General features: G+C 38.4%; 1 protein-coding gene across 1 annotated transcript in view; it reads right to left on the bottom strand.

The window, feature by feature from the left end:
- Positions 1-20,553, bottom strand: part of LOC133451894 (zinc finger protein GLIS1) — a 65,448-nt gene that overhangs the window by 16,097 nt on the left and 28,798 nt on the right. The window contains exons 2-4 of the mRNA XM_061731047.1: positions 17,896-19,001; positions 9,374-9,535; positions 628-741 (exon numbers count right to left, since the gene is read on the bottom strand). Of these exons, the coding sequence (XP_061587031.1) occupies positions 628-741; positions 9,374-9,535; positions 17,896-18,789 (1,170 nt within the window). The 5' untranslated portion in view covers positions 18,790-19,001. The remainder of the gene's footprint in view (positions 1-627; positions 742-9,373; positions 9,536-17,895; positions 19,002-20,553) is intronic.

The following is a 20,553-nucleotide window of genomic DNA, read 5'->3' as shown; positions in this document are numbered from 1 at the left end:
TACTGTGAGAAACCTCAGGCAGTACAATACACAGTGAGATTACTACATATCCGGTAATTATGTATTCTGAAGAGAGACTGAGCTACAACCTTTAAGTATCCCAGGAGACATCACAATGTTGAACTTTGAGTCTTTCACTTGTTCTTTACAATGTTAAAAGTCAGATTTATGTTGTAATTAACAATCTGAATTTCTTTCTGTCTCTGAAAGTGAAACATTTTGAGTGAAATACTTCCTCCACAGTGATCCTGAGATGTATTATTTAACGGCTTCTCTCACTCAAGGCTCTAAAACTGTGTTTTTGAGCATTCAAAACAGTAGCTCGCAACCTTTTTGATGATGTCAAGTGGTATAATCGCGCCAGAATGGATAATACCACTTCTGGCCACAAGGAGGAAGCTCATCACAGGAAAATGTGTGGCTTTGTTCCCAGTCACGTACTCGCACTGGGAGTTCCTGGATGGAGCACTCAACAGTCAGAAAACTGAGTGGGAAATGCCGGATACTTCATGCTCTCAATGGTCGTCTCAGTGAATGAAATGGGAAGGAAAACTGGGATTTGCTTGGGGATAACATTATGCTATTAGGAAAATAGCTCATGTATCACTTCCTGGTTGCCGTCAGTACCTTGACCTCCCTCTCCTGCAGGCCTTTAGCAGAATGAGCTTTCACATGTTTTCGTAATGAGCTGGGATCAGTGTAACGCTTGGAGCATCCCGGGATCTGGCAGGCGTATGGTTTCTGTGAACGAAGCACAACGAGGACAGTTGAGAGAGATTTGACAAGAAACAAAAAGGGAATGTTAAAAAATGCATTTCTGTTACACCAAGAAAAGTTGTCCTGGATGTTACTTTTCCTTGTAATTGTTATTTTATCTCATATCTTCTACTGCCTATGTTATAATTTTACTTTCAATACTTGGACAATGTGAATAATGTAAGTATAAAAAAGGGCAATTATCCACAAATTTACCTAAACTAATTTTTATGGAGTATGAACTAATTTTCATCTTGTAAACCTAATTACATTAATTCCTTCACATCAGGACTGCAAGACCTTACAAACAAGTTGGGACAACATCAATTTACTGTAATCCCAGTAATGAAGCTTAATAATAATAATAATAATAATAATAATAATAATAATAATAATAATAATAATAATAATAATAATAATAATAATAATAATAATAATAATAATAATAATAATATCATAAGATAACTGTAATCATTACATGGTACTAATGTGAATACTCCACAAAATGCTGAGACTTTGAGGAGCATAGATTTGACCAGATGTGTGTTTTTAACCATGAGTGTATGAGTTTTTCTATGTTAAATGCACTTTGCGTTACTCATGTATGAAAAGTGCTATATGAATAAAGTTTGATTTGATTTGACAGAAAATTTCTAAATTTTAACAAATGTGTGAGAAAATTGTTCAAAATGTTTACACTATCTTTAAATTATGTGAGAAATGTGGGGAAACATCTTTGTGTAAAGTGCGAAAAGCTGAACAGTAATCTTGTCTAGAGTGATGTGTGAAATGGATGCAGCCCTTACCAGCTCCAAACTGACAGAAAAATAAATGTAATGACAACGACCACATAACTGTTTCATGCTATAAGCAGGAATACTGGAACTAAATAATAGTTGAAACCTTGCATTGCAAGGTTTAATCTGTGCAAAAATGTCCTCTAAGTTTTGTGAGAAGAGATGCCAGCATTACAAAGCAGCAGAGCTTTACAGTCCAAATGTTCTGGGAATGTGTAATAGGCCTGAAATTAAATTAAACTGACTGGAATCAAACATCAAATGTCTTAAGTTTTTGCTGTTTACAATGAAATACAAAGTAAATGTAAGAATAATTGCATTATTCTAATTTGCATTTTTCAAACCATCTTTACCTTGGACAGTGCAGGATTTGGGGTCATACTTATGTCAATAAATTAGATAAAAGGCTCTTAAGAATGCACTTTATTTACCTTTCATCTGCCAGCTTAAAGAGAGGAGGAGAGAAGAATTTAGCCATAAATAGATATTTATTGTTGCAGATATGTATATGATAAATATTCTAGCTTTATATGTATAATATGAAACTTATTAGAATACTATAGCACCAAATAAACAGGTCACAGACAAATATCTGTTCGTTTCATGAGGCAAAATAAGGCTTCAGTCCATGTAGATAGTCCCAAACAAATGGAGAACATCTCAAACATAAAGGAAGTAGCTTTGACATAGCTGTTCAAATCAATCACTTCTGATGGAAGGATGGATGGATGGATGAATGGATGAATGAATGAATGAATGAATGAATGAATGAATGAATGAATGAATGAATGAATGAATGAATGAATGAATGAATGAATTATATAGTAAAACAGGAACACAGAATTACATGTGTGATGGAAAATTTAGCCTTGGCTACTTGATTAAACTAAAACTGCTGAGAGCAGCAAAATAATAGCCTTGGCCCAAATAAGTGTCCAAACTGGTAGTCTGCTCAAAAAAGATTAACACTGACCTTAAAGATGTTTTTGTCTACTCGAATCGTAAGAATGAATCATCCTTTATGCCTTAAAATCAGAATGCTTCCTTTGTTTCATCGTCATTCTGCATCGAGACGCATGATGTATGTTTTGACTCTTTTGCATGCAACTGTTTAATTACATCTACTGAAATCTGGATCATCTCTCAAGTCTTATTCTTGGTAACTTAGACACTCAGTTTCAGTCCAGTCATTCACCTAGTTGGAAAGAACGTATCAAAGAGCATTTAATGGGTTTTTCCACAACAACATGCTTTCATTTTTACCTAGTACTTAATGTCACCTTTGACAATCACCATGTAATTGATGTTAGGTTAGTTTCAAGCTGGCAGCAAAGATATGGATTCAATGCAAAAAAGCTTTTGTAGTTGAAAGGCAACAAGGGATGTGAAGCAAGTAACAGTGGGTGCAAAGAGAGCTCAGAGGTCTATTACCAAGGACCAACAATAAAATTAAATCCCTACTATCACGTGCCCCTCCATCTCCGAATAGTTTATTTACCAGTAAATTCTGCTTTTATCCAAACAAAATTGTAAAAACACAATCTATTTGCATAAGGCAGCAAAACCAACACTGCTATGAGTTTGATTGACATAATTTATATAATACATGGATGATAACTATACTTTGAATCACCTTGTTGTTGACTTGTGCTATACAAATAAACTTGCCTTGCCTCACACTGATCCCTGACATGTCCTGATCCACAAACACTGGATTATCTATTATTGATTGCCATGGGTCCTTCATTTTCCCTTAATCATTGTTAGTTAAATTTAGCCGTCACATATGTTTTTGCGCTTATCACTATGAAAGACCAGTCCCATTCATCTTACTAACGAGCTTTTAAAGGTAGGGTAAGGGATTCTAGCTACAAGTATAAGGAGTTTCTCTAATATTGTAGACACAATCACTTCTTAGTCTTTTGGAAATAACACTTATTCTTCGGCTTCTTCTATTAAAGCTGATTTAATAAGCCATACAGGCCATATTTGTCGAGGTTCATTTTTACGCTAAACACCAAGACTGGCGTTAGAACGTGCTGCATCGATGCATGAGTAAATGTGGCATGTAGTGTAAACCACTCAGTGTGACCACTAAGACTAGAGAAGTCCTGAAAAAAATGTAATCCATTTATGTGGCACTGACCACCAAAGAGCAAAGGATGAACACCCGTGTTATAAACAGTGACATGTAAGCTGTATTTAGTTTACCCAAAAATGGGTTGGTAGTATTTTTGCACATTGTTCAGTTATCTGTTTCATTTGATTTTGATGTTTACTACTAAACAGTTAATTGTATACAATTAGTGCAGCTTTATCCATCTGCCTGGACTGTGGAGCCCAACATGTTACTAACATAATTTACAAGGTTCAGCCGTAGCTTCATCTGACATTATACCGGCAACTTTGGTTGTGGACTATGGAGGAGCAGAACTGACATAATTAAAAATACATTTAATTGATTTTTGTTTTCCTTATACATGCATTCCTTGTTTATACATTCCCTCATCTCCTCTTTTTACTTTACCTTATGCATTTCTGCCTCGTTATGCAAATGCTCCAGCTTGCTCCAGCTTCTCTACTATTGGTCAATAAACAGGTAGAAGCAGCGTCAGGCCAGAATTAAGACTATTGTGCAACCTGCAGACTAAAGACTAAAACTAATAATAATATTAATGTCCAGATTTATAGTTAATATAAACTAACTTCTTTGTTTTTTTTTTATAATGTTCCTTTGACTACCCTACACCACATAAGATTAATAGATCAAATAGAAATAGAAATTCACCCAATAGACAATATTGAGTCTTCAGTGAGGATGATTGTGTAAATTCTACATACACTTCAACGAATGTGAGGGTTATGTATGTTTATCCCAGTGTGTCACCGCCGGTTGCGCAATAGTCTTGATTTTGGCCCGCTCCTGCTTCTTCGAGGGGCAGACGAGGGAATGTAAAAACAAGGAATGCATGTATAAGGAAAAGGAAAAACAAAATATATATTTCTGCTTTTATTTTTAATTATGTCAGTTTTGGTCTTCCTAAGTGGACGTCACTGTCGGCATTCTCTGACGGGAGTGGAGGACAGGTAGCACGTGGGCGCTAGACTCATGTTAACAGACCTTTAGCTGAGCTGCTGGTTGATGAACATTGCCAAAGACATTTGTAATTGTCAAAGGAAGTTTTTATTTGAATAGCTCGCTTCATCAGAGCTGGTCATTACATATAAAAGCAAATAACTTAAAGGAAACTAACAAAATTAATGGTAGGCAATATTTGATTTCCCAGGAATGACTCAGACGACTCATCAGCCCTCGTGCCAAAACCTAACAAATCTAACCAATGAAGGCAATGAGTACTAGCAAATTAGAGGCAGTTTACGGTGTGTCGTGCACTCATCATCCTATGAAAGAAAACTGGGCAATTTGGCTTGCAGACACCTCTGAATGATGTAAATCAGAGAAGTGAGTACAATCAATGCTGACTGAAAAATAAGGCAAGGCAAGTTTATTTGTATAGCGGGTTTCAGCAACAAGACAATTCAAGGTACTTCACACAAAGAAAACATGAGAAATAAAGAAAAAATACAGTTACTGAGCAGCGACATAATAAAGAAAGGTTAGACTTATGCTAGACTTAATTTCAGTTTAGTACTGAACATTGTTTAAATTCAAATGCAGCTTTTAACAAATTCGTTTTTAACTTGGATTTATAGGAACTGAGGGTTTCAGCATTCCTGCAGGTTTCTGGAAGTTTGTTCCAGATCTGTGGAGGATAGAAGCTGAATGCTGCTTCTCCATGTTTCGTTGTGACTCTGGGGACACAGAGCCGACCGGAAGTATTTTAAAGTGTATTCTTTGAGATTCAGGGAGCTAGTGGTCGACAGTTCTAGTGAGAACTCGGGCAGCACCGTTCTGCATCAACTGTAGCCGTCTGATTTGACTTTTTAGGCAGACCTGTGAAGACACTGTTGCAGTAATCAATCGACTGACGATAAACACATGGATTAGCCCTTTGATCCCGGAGATGCTCTTCAGGCGATGGAAGGCTGACTTTGTAATTGCTTAAATGTGTCTCTGAAGGTTCAGATCTGAGTCCATGACTACACCCAGATTTCAGTGGTTTGTAGCTGTAACAACTGAAGCTTTGTTTGGGTGCTTAAAAGCTCTTCTTTTGGTGCAAAAATAACTTATTTAGTTTTGTTTTGTTCAAGTGAATCAAAATATGGCACATTCACTCGTGGATTTGTTCCATCCATTTACTCAACACTTGTATGGGCTAATTGTCTCCTGGTGACATTGTAATGTAAAATTGTGTGTCATTTGTGTAGTTATGGTAACTTATCTTTTTGCAGAGTTGGACAGAGTACTCGACCCCAGTACTTGAGTAAGAGTACAAATACTACTGGTCAAAATTTACTCCGTTACAAGTAAAAGTAGCTCAGTCAAAATATTACTCGAGTAAGAGTAGAAAAGTACTTGCTTTAAAAGGTACTTAAGTATCCAAAAGTAAATGCTTTTAAATTAACTTTAAGTAAAAGTAAGAGTAAGAGTAAGAGTAAATTTCAAAGCAGAGAGGTAGTTCTGCTTCGGCAGACACAATAAACATTTGAAAATGTCTGTGGTTTGTCTGTGCCCTCGTTTTTTACTCGGTCGAACTCAAACATTGAGTTAAGATACGGCCAAGGATTTTGTGAAAGTCCCTGCTCCGAGTCCGGCTCATTATCAGACTCAGACGACTCAGCGGATTGTCTTTCTTCTCCTGACGCAGGCGTAGCCATTTTTGCGGTATTGTCTTGTTGCGGCTCTGTCTTGACTCTGTCTTGACAAACGCAGGCTACTTTGGCGGTATCGTTTTGAGGAGGCTTGACGTATTTCGGCTTTACGTACATCCCAGTGGAGAGTGTGCACTGTGATAGGTCTCCTCCTTTGACAAAAACAGCTTGTGTCCAATAGGATCTTAGGGAAGAAGAAAAAAGAGCAGACCTGAAAGTAACGAGTACTTTTCAGCCTTCCTAGAAATTTACTCGAGTAAAAGTAAAAATATTTGTCTTGGAAATGTATTCAAGTAAGAGTAATAAGTACCAAAGAAATCTAATACTCAAGTAAAGTACAAATCCTCTGGATATGTACTTAAGTACAGTACTCAAGTAAATTTACTCTGTTACTGTCCACCACTGTCTTTTTGTTTATTATTATCTGAGCTAGCGGAAGTATATAGATGTTAAATAGGAGGGGTCCGAGGATAGAACCTTGGGGAACTTCACGTGTCATTTTTGTTGATTTGTAGGTAGTTACCTATTGACACAAAGTAGTCCCCGTCCTTTAATTAAGACTAAAACCAGCCCAATTCTCTAGTCGCTCTAGTTGTATACCATGGTCAACAGTGTCACATGTGCTGAGGTCCAATAATACCACCACAGTCTTTATTTATGTGGATGTCATTGAACACCTTGACAATGGCAGTCTCAGTGCTGTGATGAGCACAAAAAACCTAATCAAATTCAAAGTTAAAAAATGTGCATAACTGTTGAAACACAGCTTTTTCAATAACTTTATCAGATCAGATGCCATGACAGGTAAAACTGTCTTGAAGAAAGCTGTCGGTAAAATATCGATACAACAGGAGGATGAGTTTAGCTGATCCGTTATGACTTCTTTTTGGCTACTTGAGTGAATTGAAATGGTGGTTTCAAAGAAAACAGAAAAATGGTACGGTAGGGCCACATCAGTCATAAAGACAACCCTTACTGATGATCAGCCCAAAGTATGTTTCACATGTTGAGTCAAACTAAAACCTTCAGCACATCACATAGCTCTTTACAGCCTCTGTCTTAAGGGTTGTAGACAAGGATGTTAAAGTCTCTCACAATGATTAAACAGTCGTAATCAACAACAAGGAGTAGAAAGATATTTTCTCCCAATAAATGGATATTGGGTATTATTACTTCTCAACAATAAGATAAGTGCATATACCCCACACTACACCAGTACAGACATAGAAAATCATTACCATTGCAAAATGCACGTTAAGGAACCAATATAGCAGAAACTGATCAAAACAAGCAGCATTTTTTCCAAAAGTCCAAGTCTAAGCCAAAGTTCACGCTTTGTGGAATACATATTTTTGCTTCATTTAGAAAATACTTTTTTTGCAAACTCACCAAATTTTAGGAGAAAAATAATTTACAGAATAAAAGATGTTTAATCAAACTTAAAAAATCCAGGTTGTCTTATATTCTGCAGTTATTTACATTGAGACGGTCCTCAGCTGGGCCTCCGATACGGCGCCAGATGTGTCTGATTCTTGATTTGTGAGGCAACTGCGAAACCGCTATTAGCCAGCATGAAACCACAAAAGGGAGAAAATAACTTTCTACTCTCGTTGTAATAACAGCAGAGTGCAACGTGCAGCTCCATCTCATCCGTGTAATCAGAGATCTGATTTGCTGGATTACTACTAAGTCCTTATTGCGTTTCAGCAGGAGTAAAAATAACGGTGGTCTGTAGAATAAATCCACTCAAGGTATGCAGCTTCACGGCCACGCTGAATTCAGACTTTATATCTGCCAGTTATGTGGAAAGTATGTGTGTATGGATATGTGGCAATGAGGAACTTTAAATTTAATGCATTGTGTGTGTGTGTGTTTAGAACGGCACACAAAATCTTTCAAATAGTATTTGCTATAATACTCTGGTATATCAAGAGTATTTTAATAATGAAATGTAATATTTAACAGCCTCTTTCCGACAGTTTATCTTTCACACATAGTGCATTTTATATACCGGTAAAGGTTATTAACGACTTCATGATGACATGAAGTCATAAATGAAACAATTATTTAAATCCAAACTGTGAATAAAAACTTGGAGAAGCTGAAGCTCTGTAAATCACCTCTGTAGTGTCAGAGGGAACTTATGCTTCTTCTTTTTTTAACCTAAAGACAGAAAACTGGAGCCCCAGCAAAGCCCGGCATTAACTAAGCCGATAAGCTACACTAGAATTATGATGTCACTGATTTACCACCCACCGGAGGGTCATCTCATGGCTGCAGCGTTCCCATCTGCAGTACGAATCCACCCGAAGAAGAAGCCCATAACTCTCGAAGAGTACTTAAAACTGTTTGAATACACCTATATTTGGCAACTGGTACAAGAGAGGGAACAATGAAGAGGGAAAAAAGGTTGGATTTCGCGGAAGAGGAGGGTTTTCTGTTCTCTCACGGGCCGCGTATACAGTACCTCTAGTGGGTTTTGTGCTCTATCTTGCGGTGTAAACTCTAAGATGTGACCAGGATACGAGGATGTGAATACTTCAGTGATGTTTTCTATCAGCTCATTCATTTCTACCAATTATTTATTTATTTAAATCTCTTGGTTTGGTTCTGATCCATACAAAGAGAATCGGTTGCTTTACTGAGAGCAGGCTTTTGCTGTGTAATTGCCTTAATCACTTAAAAAGGGAAACAAATAAAAAGTCAGGGAAGCAGCTTTATACTGCACTGTCACCCTATGTGGTTAATGTTTTTATTTCACTGCCATCTCCAGTGTCTCGCTGTGTAGATTTTTCCATCGGTTCATTAAAATAACTAATCAGTCATGAAAAATATTTCCATTTCATCATCTACTTACTATCTACTTACCACAAATTCTGTCGTGGAAAATGATTTGTATTCTCAAATGTAAATGAAAACTCTTCCATACAAGGAAAAACAAGATGAAGAAGAACAAAAGAAAAAGAGAAATTGAGCACATGCATGACCCTTTGGGACAATGAGGTGCAGTCCAGATGTTAAAACCGTCGTGTCAGGTGCTCACTGACCGTGTCCAGGTGTGTCCGCTGGTGTTTGGCTCGGTCGCTGGAGTTGCTGAAGGCTTTGAGGCAGCCGGGATGCTGGCAAATATACGGTTTCTCTCCCGTGTGGCTCCTCAGGTGGATCTTCAGGTTTTCCAGACGGGAGAACGCCTTGGAGCAGCCCTCAAACTAAGAAAATTGGATTAAAATGGAATAGTTGGGGAAAATCATCATTTTTGTGCAACATTTACATGAAAAAAGTGACTTTAGAGATGGTAGTGACTGAGCCCACACTCTTTTTTGTCTGCATGTTGTGTTGAATCGAGTTGCCTTGATAACATAGTCAAAGTTGTTCTTACACAAAATAAACCTCTACTTACTGTGGATGATCCAGTTTGCTTGAATTCATTTAATTTCATGTTTTTTTTCTTTTTAAGGCACTATTACATATGAATGAGCATAAGTAACCATGTTTACTTTGGAGATCCTTGCACAAGAACCAGGCACAATCTGTTCTTAAAGCTCAACCTATCGATGCTTTTAAGAGGTTTTCATGTGGGGCTCAGTGAAAAGTGTTTAGAGAGCTGAAGTGTCAATGAATCACAATCTGGTGGGGAGTTGGATCAGATGGGAGGTGAGAAGGCCTGGTGGGCTCCCGATACCAGGTAGATATTATCCTTGTCAGGAAATGCTGGACCAGCACTTCACCATTGCAAGAATATTAAAGGGAGCAGGGAGTTTGTGCTACTAGTAATGGGTTTCCTTTCAAGCATTTCCTTTGTGGGGGCTTGTGGAAGGTACTCCATGATGCATCATGTCCTGTGCCATGAAAGATTGGATCCCTGTACAACGTACGGGGGGAGATCTCTGCATTAGCAGCAGTACGTCACATGTATTTCTGGTGGGGGTTGAATTAAACCAGTCCTGCTCTGAGTTATTTTTACAACCCTCATAGGTAGAATATCTAGGTGTAATTAAGGGATGGAGACTTTCCAGGACTATCCTTCTGCGGAGACCTCCAGCAGTCACCGGGACAGTCTGCAGTCAAGTGTTAAGCAGCAGGGATGAACATTTGTATACCTCCGAGTCAAAGGCCATGGCCATGAAGTCATAAAACAGTGAATTACCCACTCGAGTAGACATGAGAGCTGTTATCCTTTCACAGAAATCCCACACAACTGTCCTCACAAGTTACATGTAATAAAATCTTTACAATCTAACTAAATAGTGAAGTAAGGTTTGTGTAGATTAAATATATATCAGTTTAAATTACTGAAACAAAACTGCTAACACACACACACACACACACACACACACACACACACACACACACACACACACACACACACACACACACACACACACACACACACACACACACACACACACACACACACACACACACACACACACACACACACACAGCTAACTGTGGTAGGTTGCACTTAAAAGTGTTTCTGTTGGACTGAAGCCAGACAACCAACTAATAGAAGCGTCATAGGTTTTTACACATTGCAGACCATAAAGCAGCACTTCACTCTCACATTTCACAGATTTTAAATGACTCATGTGGCCACCTCTGACCTCCATGTCAAAACGTTAATTACAGTATTTAAAAAAGTAAAAGACAGTTTGGGCACACATGGAAAATTTCTAGTCGTTTTTTTTTTTTTTTTTAAAACATGACATGAAATTTTAAAAAACCTTCCATGCAGGAAATCTGTGAATAATCTAAAAACTACACGCACAGTTTGAGGAGATTCATCCTATCCAAACTGTTTCCCCTCCTAATATTCATTCCAGGTTTTATTAGGTCTCACTAATGAGTCTGTAAATGTCACTCACCTCATTAAACTCTGCACATAAGAGAAATCCCACGACATCACAGTGATTAATTAATCCAAGACTTTAACCCCCCTCCCAAAAAAAAGGGTAAAGATCAGAAATTAAAACATGCCAACAAATAAAGTCATGTGAAATTTTCAGTTTTTACTGTTTGGTACTTTTTATTAATGACGTAGTGAAGTCGCTATCTGGTTAAAAGGTAAAACATTTTTTTTAAAAGGTGTATGTATGAACTTTAAAGTGTACATTTAAATGTTTAATGATAATCTACATGAATGAGGCCAGTTTGGTAGATAATTTCTCAAAGCTGTGTGATCTTTCTGAGTTGCTAGTAGCTCCAGCTGGTTCTAACTATTGCCAACAGAAAAAGTAACAAACAGCCATCTCGTTTCTGCTCTTATTTCTGTAATAAAGCCCAAGTATCAAGCTGCAGATAAGATCAATTATTTACTGAGCAAAAACAGATGAGGGTTGTTTTTCTTTCCTCTTTCTTTTTGTACTAAACCTTTGTGAACAGCGAGCTCATCAGGGCTTTTTCAGTTTAGATTAGTACACATTTGGTGGTAAAGTGAGTATTTTCATTTGCAGAATGTTTATGTTGGCAGGAGCGCAACGTGAAATGGTACAACTCAGTAATAAAATATCAATCTGTTTTACAATGTCAAAATAGAACACAGCCTTACTGAGAAACTGTGAAACGTAATCGTTTCATTCTTGTTCTTGGACTTAGCTTCATGCTTTTTTTGTGTGTATAGTGACACAAAAATAATAACATTTAAGAGTACAGTCCCATAGCATGTGTAAATCTGTCAAAAAAATTAGTTGTTAAAAGATTTCAAATGCATAATAGCCTGTTTTTTTTGTTTTATGTAGAGTTATGTAACATCTGGGGAAGCTGTAATTGTCTTCAATCTCACCGAATACCATCTACGATTAATTTATTGTTCCACTTTTGCGTTTGCTTGCTGTTTGGATACGTTTAAGTATTAAAAAGGACTTTAAAGAGACCATAGTTTATGAAATTAAAGAAATAATTAAAGATGACTTGTGGATCGGTTTGTGGCATGGTGTGGGAACAATGTAAAGAAGACAAAGCTGACGATAGTAGATGAACAGGAAAAAAGCTGAACACTATTTCTTTCATGGTTGACGAGGTGCAGCTGCTGGAGGACTTTAGATACCCGGATGTCCACTTGGACAACTGACTGGACTGCACATGCAACACTGAGGAAACTGAGCAGGCTGTACACTTTGAGGATGCTTAAATCCTTCAATACTTGCAGAAAAAGCTGCATATCTTCTATACGTCTGTGTTAGAGCTTTATCTACTGTCATCTGTTGGTGCAGCTGGATCAGAACCAGATAATCAAAGAAAATGGAAAATAAAATGATAAAGTAGGCCGTATCTCCTCTGGGAACTGTTCTGGAGTCCCTGAAGCTGATTGTGCAAACAAAAAAAACATTGCATAAGTTGTAAAATATAATGAACAACAGAGCACATCCGACACACAACAGCCACTTTCACACAAGTGGAAGACAGTGGGGACAAGTGGTAAAGTCCATCTGGACCTCTGCTTCTAACCACTGTGGGTTTTCTTGCTGCATCTTCATATTTCTTGTCGCTTGGATAAACAGACGGTCTCACTGGACCGTGATTTTATCCTGTGTGTGGAGTTTGCAGCCTTGCTCACACCCGTGTCATGCCTTTCCACATGCCAGTCCACACAACGCTCACGTTGCTCAGTTACGCCTCTGTCACTCCGAGGTGCAACAGCTACGAAGCAAAATGTCATTCTGCCTCGGTGTGATTAACCCAGTACAGCATAGGGATGCAAATTATCGATTATTTCATTAATTGATAGTTGATAACCTTATCGATCGATCATCGATTAGTTGATAAGCGGCGTTTTTCCCCCATCTGAGATACAAACATAATTTTTTTTGCTTATATAAAATACAAAGGACATTTTAATGTATTCCTTAATCAAATATTTATTTGATACAAAAGTAACAAAAAGACATTTTTGTACCACAAGGAATATAATATAAAGTGCACTTCAAGGCTATTAATAGTAGCAGCAGCCATAATAGTGTCATTTGTGTCAAGCAAATTTTAAGTTCTAGTTACGTTTTAAGTTAGAGTTTCTGCAGTGTTCAAAATAAAATGATGAGACCTGATGTATTGGAGCACATTTTCTTTTAGTTAAAACTGTAGCGGGGACAGATGTTTAGAGAAACCTATGTATGTACCGGGTGAAGGCTGATTTATGGTTCCGCGTTACAACAACGCAGAGCCGCCGCCGCCGTAGGCTACGGTGGCGGCTCTACGTCGATTTAAGGCGGAACCATAAATCAGGCTTTAGGGGAGCATATCGGAGAACAACCAGAAGAATATAGAGTGGATTAAAAATAAAAGTTAAGCACTGAGCTACATGTGTCTCCCGTCTGGGCCATTGCAGACTCATTGCCTGAGCATGATATTACTAAAACCAAACATATCCGTCTCTTTCTTCTAACTTTATGTGCGCGGCGCGGCGCGTTGTGTCGCATTAAATGTGGTCCGGGCGTAATACCAGCTGGTGAAATTAAACGAAAAAAATAAATAAATAAATAGATTAATTGTAATCGTTAATTTTAATCGGGTAATTTCATAACGGCAATTAATCGAAAATCGATTAATTATTAACATCCCTAGTACAGCAGCGCAGAGTAAAAGCACGGCCGAGGTGCAACAAACCCGCTGTGTGAACAGTGATTAAACATAGACTTTTCCAGGTTTGCTACAATGCTACGAGAGACCACTCCGTTCAACAGCTATATCTTCTATGACTCATGATGACCTTATAACACTGACTGACTGCATCAGTACAACTAGCCTTCAGGGATTAATGAAGTATTATTAAATTGAACTGAATGTCATTACCACCCTCCAGTTTAAATAACAAACACATAATGAAGATCGGAAATGTTAAGAAGTCAAAAGGAAAATAACATTCTTGTTACATGGAGGTTTCATTGTCCCGGCCATCTACTCCAACTCCGCCTCACACAGACCACAAAACATCTTTATTTGGTGATGAGCAGGATTTATTACATATATTCAACAATTAGAGACTGCAGTACTTCCTTTTGCTGATGCTGTTGTGTTTTTCTGAAAATAAAACTAAGAGACTTTATTTAGCCAACACAATGTGTGGCGTAATGATGCTCTTTTTGAACATCAGAGCTTTACTGTGCCGTACGATAAGGCTCTGTTGTGTAAGTGTTTGTTTTGGTCCCGTCTTGGACATCTAGGATATCACCGTTTTATGTATGCAATGAATCTTACTAAGGAACTATAAATCATGACTCAACCACTGTGGATTTAAAAATGCTTTTGGGACCCGTGTCTGCCTAAGTAACACCTGTGGACATTACGAGCTGGTAAATAAGGCTGAATTCATTAACAAACACTGACTGCTTTCATTTGGGATATTCATTTTCCGTTGCTGCACCGGGAATTACTTCATTCACATGTTCGGGTCTGAGCACTTGATGAAAACGAAATGACGTTCCTCAGGCATTTCAAGTGTGACAGATGATTAATTTTTTGTGTTAATGTTGATTCAATATTAATCTGTTTGCAGGCGACTCCACAGTAAAGGGTTTATGAGCCAGCAGCAGGTTGGGACACTATAATGGAGTAATTCAGTTAAGTAGGAAGTGAGTGTCTGTGAGTAAAAACTTGTGAATGAATTATTAATCTGAGTCGTGGGCGGATGAAAACGGGGAATAACGGAGAGCTTGCTAAGTCTCAGAGGTGAGGACTTGGCTCCGAACAGAAAGGCGTCACAATTCAGACATGAAGAGTTGAGCTTCATAAAAAAATGATTGATGACAGAAGTGCTGAAGGTTGATTTTAGGGCTTAAAGCCCACTGTTGTGATGGTTAATGCAGTCAGTTTCTTTTTTAATCAGAACTAATTGGGTCTGCTTTTGTCTTGATCAGAAACATGCATCTTGAGTTTTTCAAAACCCATTTGAGTCTGGTGTGTTTAATCTTGACACATTCACGAAGCCAGTCAGAGCAGCGATGTCAGAGGCGATGACTCTCAGCTATGTGAAGTTACTGAGTCAAAAACAGTTTTCTAAGACTTACTCTAACTCTGGCTCGGTGATGTAGCCTCTAAAGAAAGAACATTGTGGTCCAACCACAGTGATTACTCATTTATATAATTTAAAGTGGACATGTTGTTCCATGATTTTGGACCGAACGTGCTGTTTCTGGTAATATTTTTCTGTATCGTTTGAATCTAATTGACTGTATAAAGGGTATAGCGATAATGTAAAAGTGAAAACAGATGGAAGTGGTCGACTGGTATCGACTTTAAATGCAATTTTTATTTCACAATTTGATAACAATCGCCAATATCTGATTGAGCAAGACTTCTGTTTGTGAGGCTCACCATCTGTAGGAGCGTTGCTCCATCTTCAAAATCAGCAGTGTGACCCTAAACTGGGAATAAATGATGGATGGAGCTGCTGTGGGCTCACCCACCGGTTTGCTGTTTTGAAACCTTTGGCATTCAGCGCTGCTGCGTTGTTTTAATTTTTGGAGTCAGAAGGAACTTGGATGAAGCTGGTGTTGGCGAGAAATCCTTAAAAACTGATGGCGCAGTGGTTTTCTTCATCAGTTAATTACTCAAACTCATTTGCATCTCTGAGAAATCTGTAACTTGCAGTTTTAGATCAGGCTCACTGTAACCACTTTAACCAAATTCTAAGCTTGTTCGGATACTTAGAAACAGGCAGGGAAGAGTTTTATGTGGGGAAATATAAATTTTCGAAAGATTTTATCATTTACTGTATCTCCTAGTTTAATTACCAAACATTAAAATAAAATAATATATATAGAATATAAAATAATTGGACTTTAATTGTCAGAATGAACCCAAGTTGATCAATCAAGTTGTGAGTCCTGCATTCATTAATTCATTCATTTATTCAACACAGCCCTGATTCTTCCTCTGCATTTATGAGTAGGAGAAACATGTCGTGATCAGAGGAAACTGTTTGATCATCTCTGTGTCAAACAGCCTGATGATGAGTCTGACACAAGTTGAGACAGACTCTAGTTGATTAATGCATTTCAAACTCAGTACAAACAAATCTCATCATTTCCAATTTTATGTTTCAAATTTGAACGTTTAACTGACTGTTACTGTGTTTAGCTGTTAGTTTCCAGTTTGTTCTGGTAAATCTTTCCACACATTAAATGCATGAAAACGGTTTTTTTTTAGGTTGCAGCTCAGATATCAAGACCTTAAAGGAAAAAAAATACTTTTTTTAATGGCAGAAACGTCTGACTTGGACTCAAATCATGAATATTTCTATGTTTGATTTGACTTGAAGTGATCACAAACGACTTGGACCCTGATCACTTACTCATTTTAGACTATTTGACCTGTCGCCAAACAAACGTTTTCCCAGCAAACTGACTGAGGAAGACTACGACCTGAAAGCATAAGCAGACACACGGCCGGCCCTCAGTGTGTCTGGCTGTTTATCACCTTCAGATGTTGAAACGTTGACACATTTCTCTTCTGCTAGCGGTAAGTCAAATGTAAAGTTTGATAAGGACCTGAAAATTATTCTTTCAGGTAAAAATAAAAACCAAAAACTTTAAAACGCTTCTTGTTTGAGAGTTTATATTTCAACTCCTGACTATTTAAGTACAATTTGTCTAAAATAAATGTCCTCTCAAAAATAGAGAGTTGTCCTGTAATCATTTGCAGTATATGTATGATTCTGTTTTTGAATAATATAATCATCACTTAATATAAATAATATAGAGGAAAAAAAAAAAAAATATATATATATATATATATATAAATAATCATTTAAAAAGTTGTTGGCACGAGAAACAGATATTTGAACAAGCTGAGCCCGCCACCTAAATATTTATCTGGATTATCTGGAGTCATCAACTGAAGAAACATAAGATAAAAGACTTATAATCTTATATTATTTAAAGTTTCAATGTGAACCAGCACTAATATTGTATTTAAACATCTGGGCCGCCGAGTTGCTCAAACCACTTTATGTTAATATTTCCCCTATAGTCTATGTTGAGAATGCCAAAACTACATCTGGTATTTGTTTAGCACTACACACCCTTAAGTCTTCTCATTTCCTTTAAAAGTATTTAAAAATATTTCAGGTTTTCTGCTTACATAGGTCATGTAGATAACATAAATGGGTCATCTGATACTGTAATTTTCCCCTGGGGGATCAGTACAGTATATCTTTATCTTTTTCCTTTATCTTATAACTCAAGGAATTACTTAAAGGTGGGGTAAGCAATTTCTAGATGATTCCATATTTGTAGAAATTTAAGACTTTAAGGCAATAAACAAAACACAGAAATCAGGCTTCTCTTTCCCCTCCACTTCAGCGCTCCCCAAGAAAACATCCAAAGGCTTCTGGGTCTCTGGAAAGCACCTAGAGACAACTTGTAATGTAATAGATGCTATATGAATAAAATTGAATTGTATTTACATGATGATCGGCGACGTGACAGAGCAGGTGAATGTAATAAAAATGTGTTCTGGGTTAGAATCTACATAAAACTGCTTACCCTACTTTCAAGGAAATACTTAAACTCTCCTTAATAAAGAAATAAATGTGCCTGTAACAGTCACACATGATGAAAACAAAGTCACTAACCATGCATTTATTGGGTTTTTCTCCAGAATGGACCCTCATGTGGATGAGCAGCTTGTAGCGAGCGTTGAAGGGTTTATGCCGTCGGACGCAGCCGGACCAGAAACATGCAAACTCCTCCCCTTTGCGCTGGTCGATGTGCACCTTCTCAATGTGCCTTACCAGCTCCTCCTGACTGCCGTAGGTGGCGCTGCAGTCGATCCAATGACACGACTGCTCCTGTTGATCCAGTGTAAAGTCCTGTCCTGGAGGTCTGTTGAGCCTGGGGGAGTTCAGAGGGGACTGGGTGCCGTCCCTGCCGCCGTAACCCTTAAGAGACCGGCCCAGGTGAAACAGATCCTCCTGCTGAATGTTCATTTGAAACGGTTCCCTTTTACACGGCAAGAAATCATCTGCAGGCTCCTGTTTGATGGAGCAATACTCTCCCTGTAGATTGTGCTGTTGCACTTTGTTTTGGTTATCAGAAGGAAGCAAGCAGGAGGTGAGGAGTAAAGACGAGGAGGAAGAGGAAAGGGAGGAAGGTGGAGAGCCGAAAGATGGTGTTGTGGCACAGCTGGTGAGCATATGAGAAATGGGTAGGGAGGGCTGCGGGTAGCAGCTGAACCTCTGGGTACTGTTCTTGGGGTTTACTTGCGCTGTGGTGGTCAAGTTCTCCACGATCTTTTCAATGCAAGGCTCTGCGGCCTTACGGCTGAGCAGGGAGGTGAGCTCACATCCCAGCGAAGACAAGGACAGCGAGGTCCTGGGAAGGCAGCACAGGCTTCCCGAGTGGCTGGACGACTGGCAGAACCCACCGGAGGACAGCGGCGCCTGAAGATCCTCGGCATCCTCAAACACACTCCCAAAACTGGGGAGAGTCAGCTGCACATCTGGAGGCCCGATGTCCGGGGGCCACATGCTGGGGACCCTGCTACCACCCGGAGATCTCGGTGATGGGGATTCCTCTCCAGCAACTTTAAGAGTCTATCTCAGATGAGACCATCCACAGCATCTTCTTTAAAACCCAAGAGCATTCATGTTTGACCAATGAGCAGCTGCTGGCATCTTCTGCAGGTGTAATCATCTGTCTTGTGCCCCACAGCACTGGATGGTCAGTCATCACTTGAACACTGAGAAACAGAAGGAAAACCCAAATCAGTCATCTTTTAATCACAAAAAACTGAAACTCTGTCTTAGGGCTGGGCGATATATCGAGATTTTAATATATATCGATATATTTTCAAACGCGATATGGTACGAGACAATATCGTTTATATCGATTTAAAAAAAAAAAAAAATGTTATGATTTTGATATAGCTTATTTTGTGACAAATTGACTTGAATGTTTTATTTGAGATTTGCACAAATGTTTTGTTATTTGCACAACTGTCAACCTCAGTGGAAAAGTCTGCCTGTTACTGTCTACATTCTATTAATTGCACAGTGTATTTTAATTTAATTGTTATGCAGGAAAGGGATATTTGTTTTATTTTATTCAAGAAGCATTTTTATTCTATATATGCAGGCAGTTTATTTTTATTTCATTTGTTTTATACATTTTGATATTGTGCAGACCTCTGTTAATAAAGGAACCTGTGTGACATTTGGCACAAGGCTTTGTATTAAAACTGACTGCTTTTTTAAGGGTTTGCCTCAGAAAAAAATGAAGCTAACAGAGATGCTATGCTATAATGCTTTGGGGGAAACCCCAATTATGGCACAGAAAAAAGATCGATATATATCGAGTATCGCCATTTAGCTAGAAAATATCGAGATATGACTTTTGGTCCATATCGCCCAGCCCTACTCTGTCTGACACATTTTACATTTAAGCATATAGTGCTAAACTGTAACAGCATCCATGCAAGAAACAGGACACCCCAAACCCTAGTCGTCCTTCCATCATCTCCACTATATGTTCAAACATTAACAACAAATAGAGATCAGTGATCAGAGGAGGAGATTTTAGCCTTTTTTTCACCATGTTTTGGTGAAATATTGCCATTTTGCCATGCGGACTGTAAGCTGCTGGGACTTCAGAGGCTTTGACGCCACCCTTGCAGGTAAGAGTTCAGGTGCTGCTTGGCAGTCGATGGCCGGGAACCTGCTCCGGATTCTCGTTTACAGATGGAGACCACTAGACTACATCTCTTGCTCGCTACTGATGCAATAAAGGCAGGGTGGAAAATGGCGGGAATAATGTACTTTTCTCCACCCTTGTTGCAAGTACAGTAGTTCTACTGTGTAAAAGACTGTGAATAACTACTACGGGCGACTAAACTTGAGCACCACTGCTGTCTTCCATGTTCCAACTATTGATGATCTAATTCCCAACTACATCCTTGCCTAATTAGTCAGAGAAAAGCTTGAATGGTTACTTTATGAGGTAGAAACTGGCGCAGCTAAGTGGATGAGTAAGTTCATTTCTGTAGTTATATTAGCTGATGAGAGAGTGACTAAGTGTAGGTTCAGGCCCATAGTTTCCTGGTATAGTCTGGTTTACAGTTTTATGATACTTCCAGTAAGTTGCTGGAGTTCCCCCCACCAGGGTTGTGTAGCACACCAGTCATGGGAATTGTGGTCGAATCTTAATTAGAGAGGCTGTGATGTGTCTGTGTGTCAACCAGCTCAACAGGATTAATGTTACTTGAGCAGCAAAAGTGGTTTGGTATGAATGAAGAA

Source organism: Cololabis saira, chromosome 10, assembly GCF_033807715.1.
Source record: "Cololabis saira isolate AMF1-May2022 chromosome 10, fColSai1.1, whole genome shotgun sequence".
Lineage (NCBI taxonomy): Eukaryota > Metazoa > Chordata > Actinopteri > Beloniformes > Belonidae > Cololabis > Cololabis saira.
The sequence above is the reverse complement of the archived record's forward strand: the minus strand, read 5'-3'. Positions and strand labels throughout refer to the sequence as shown.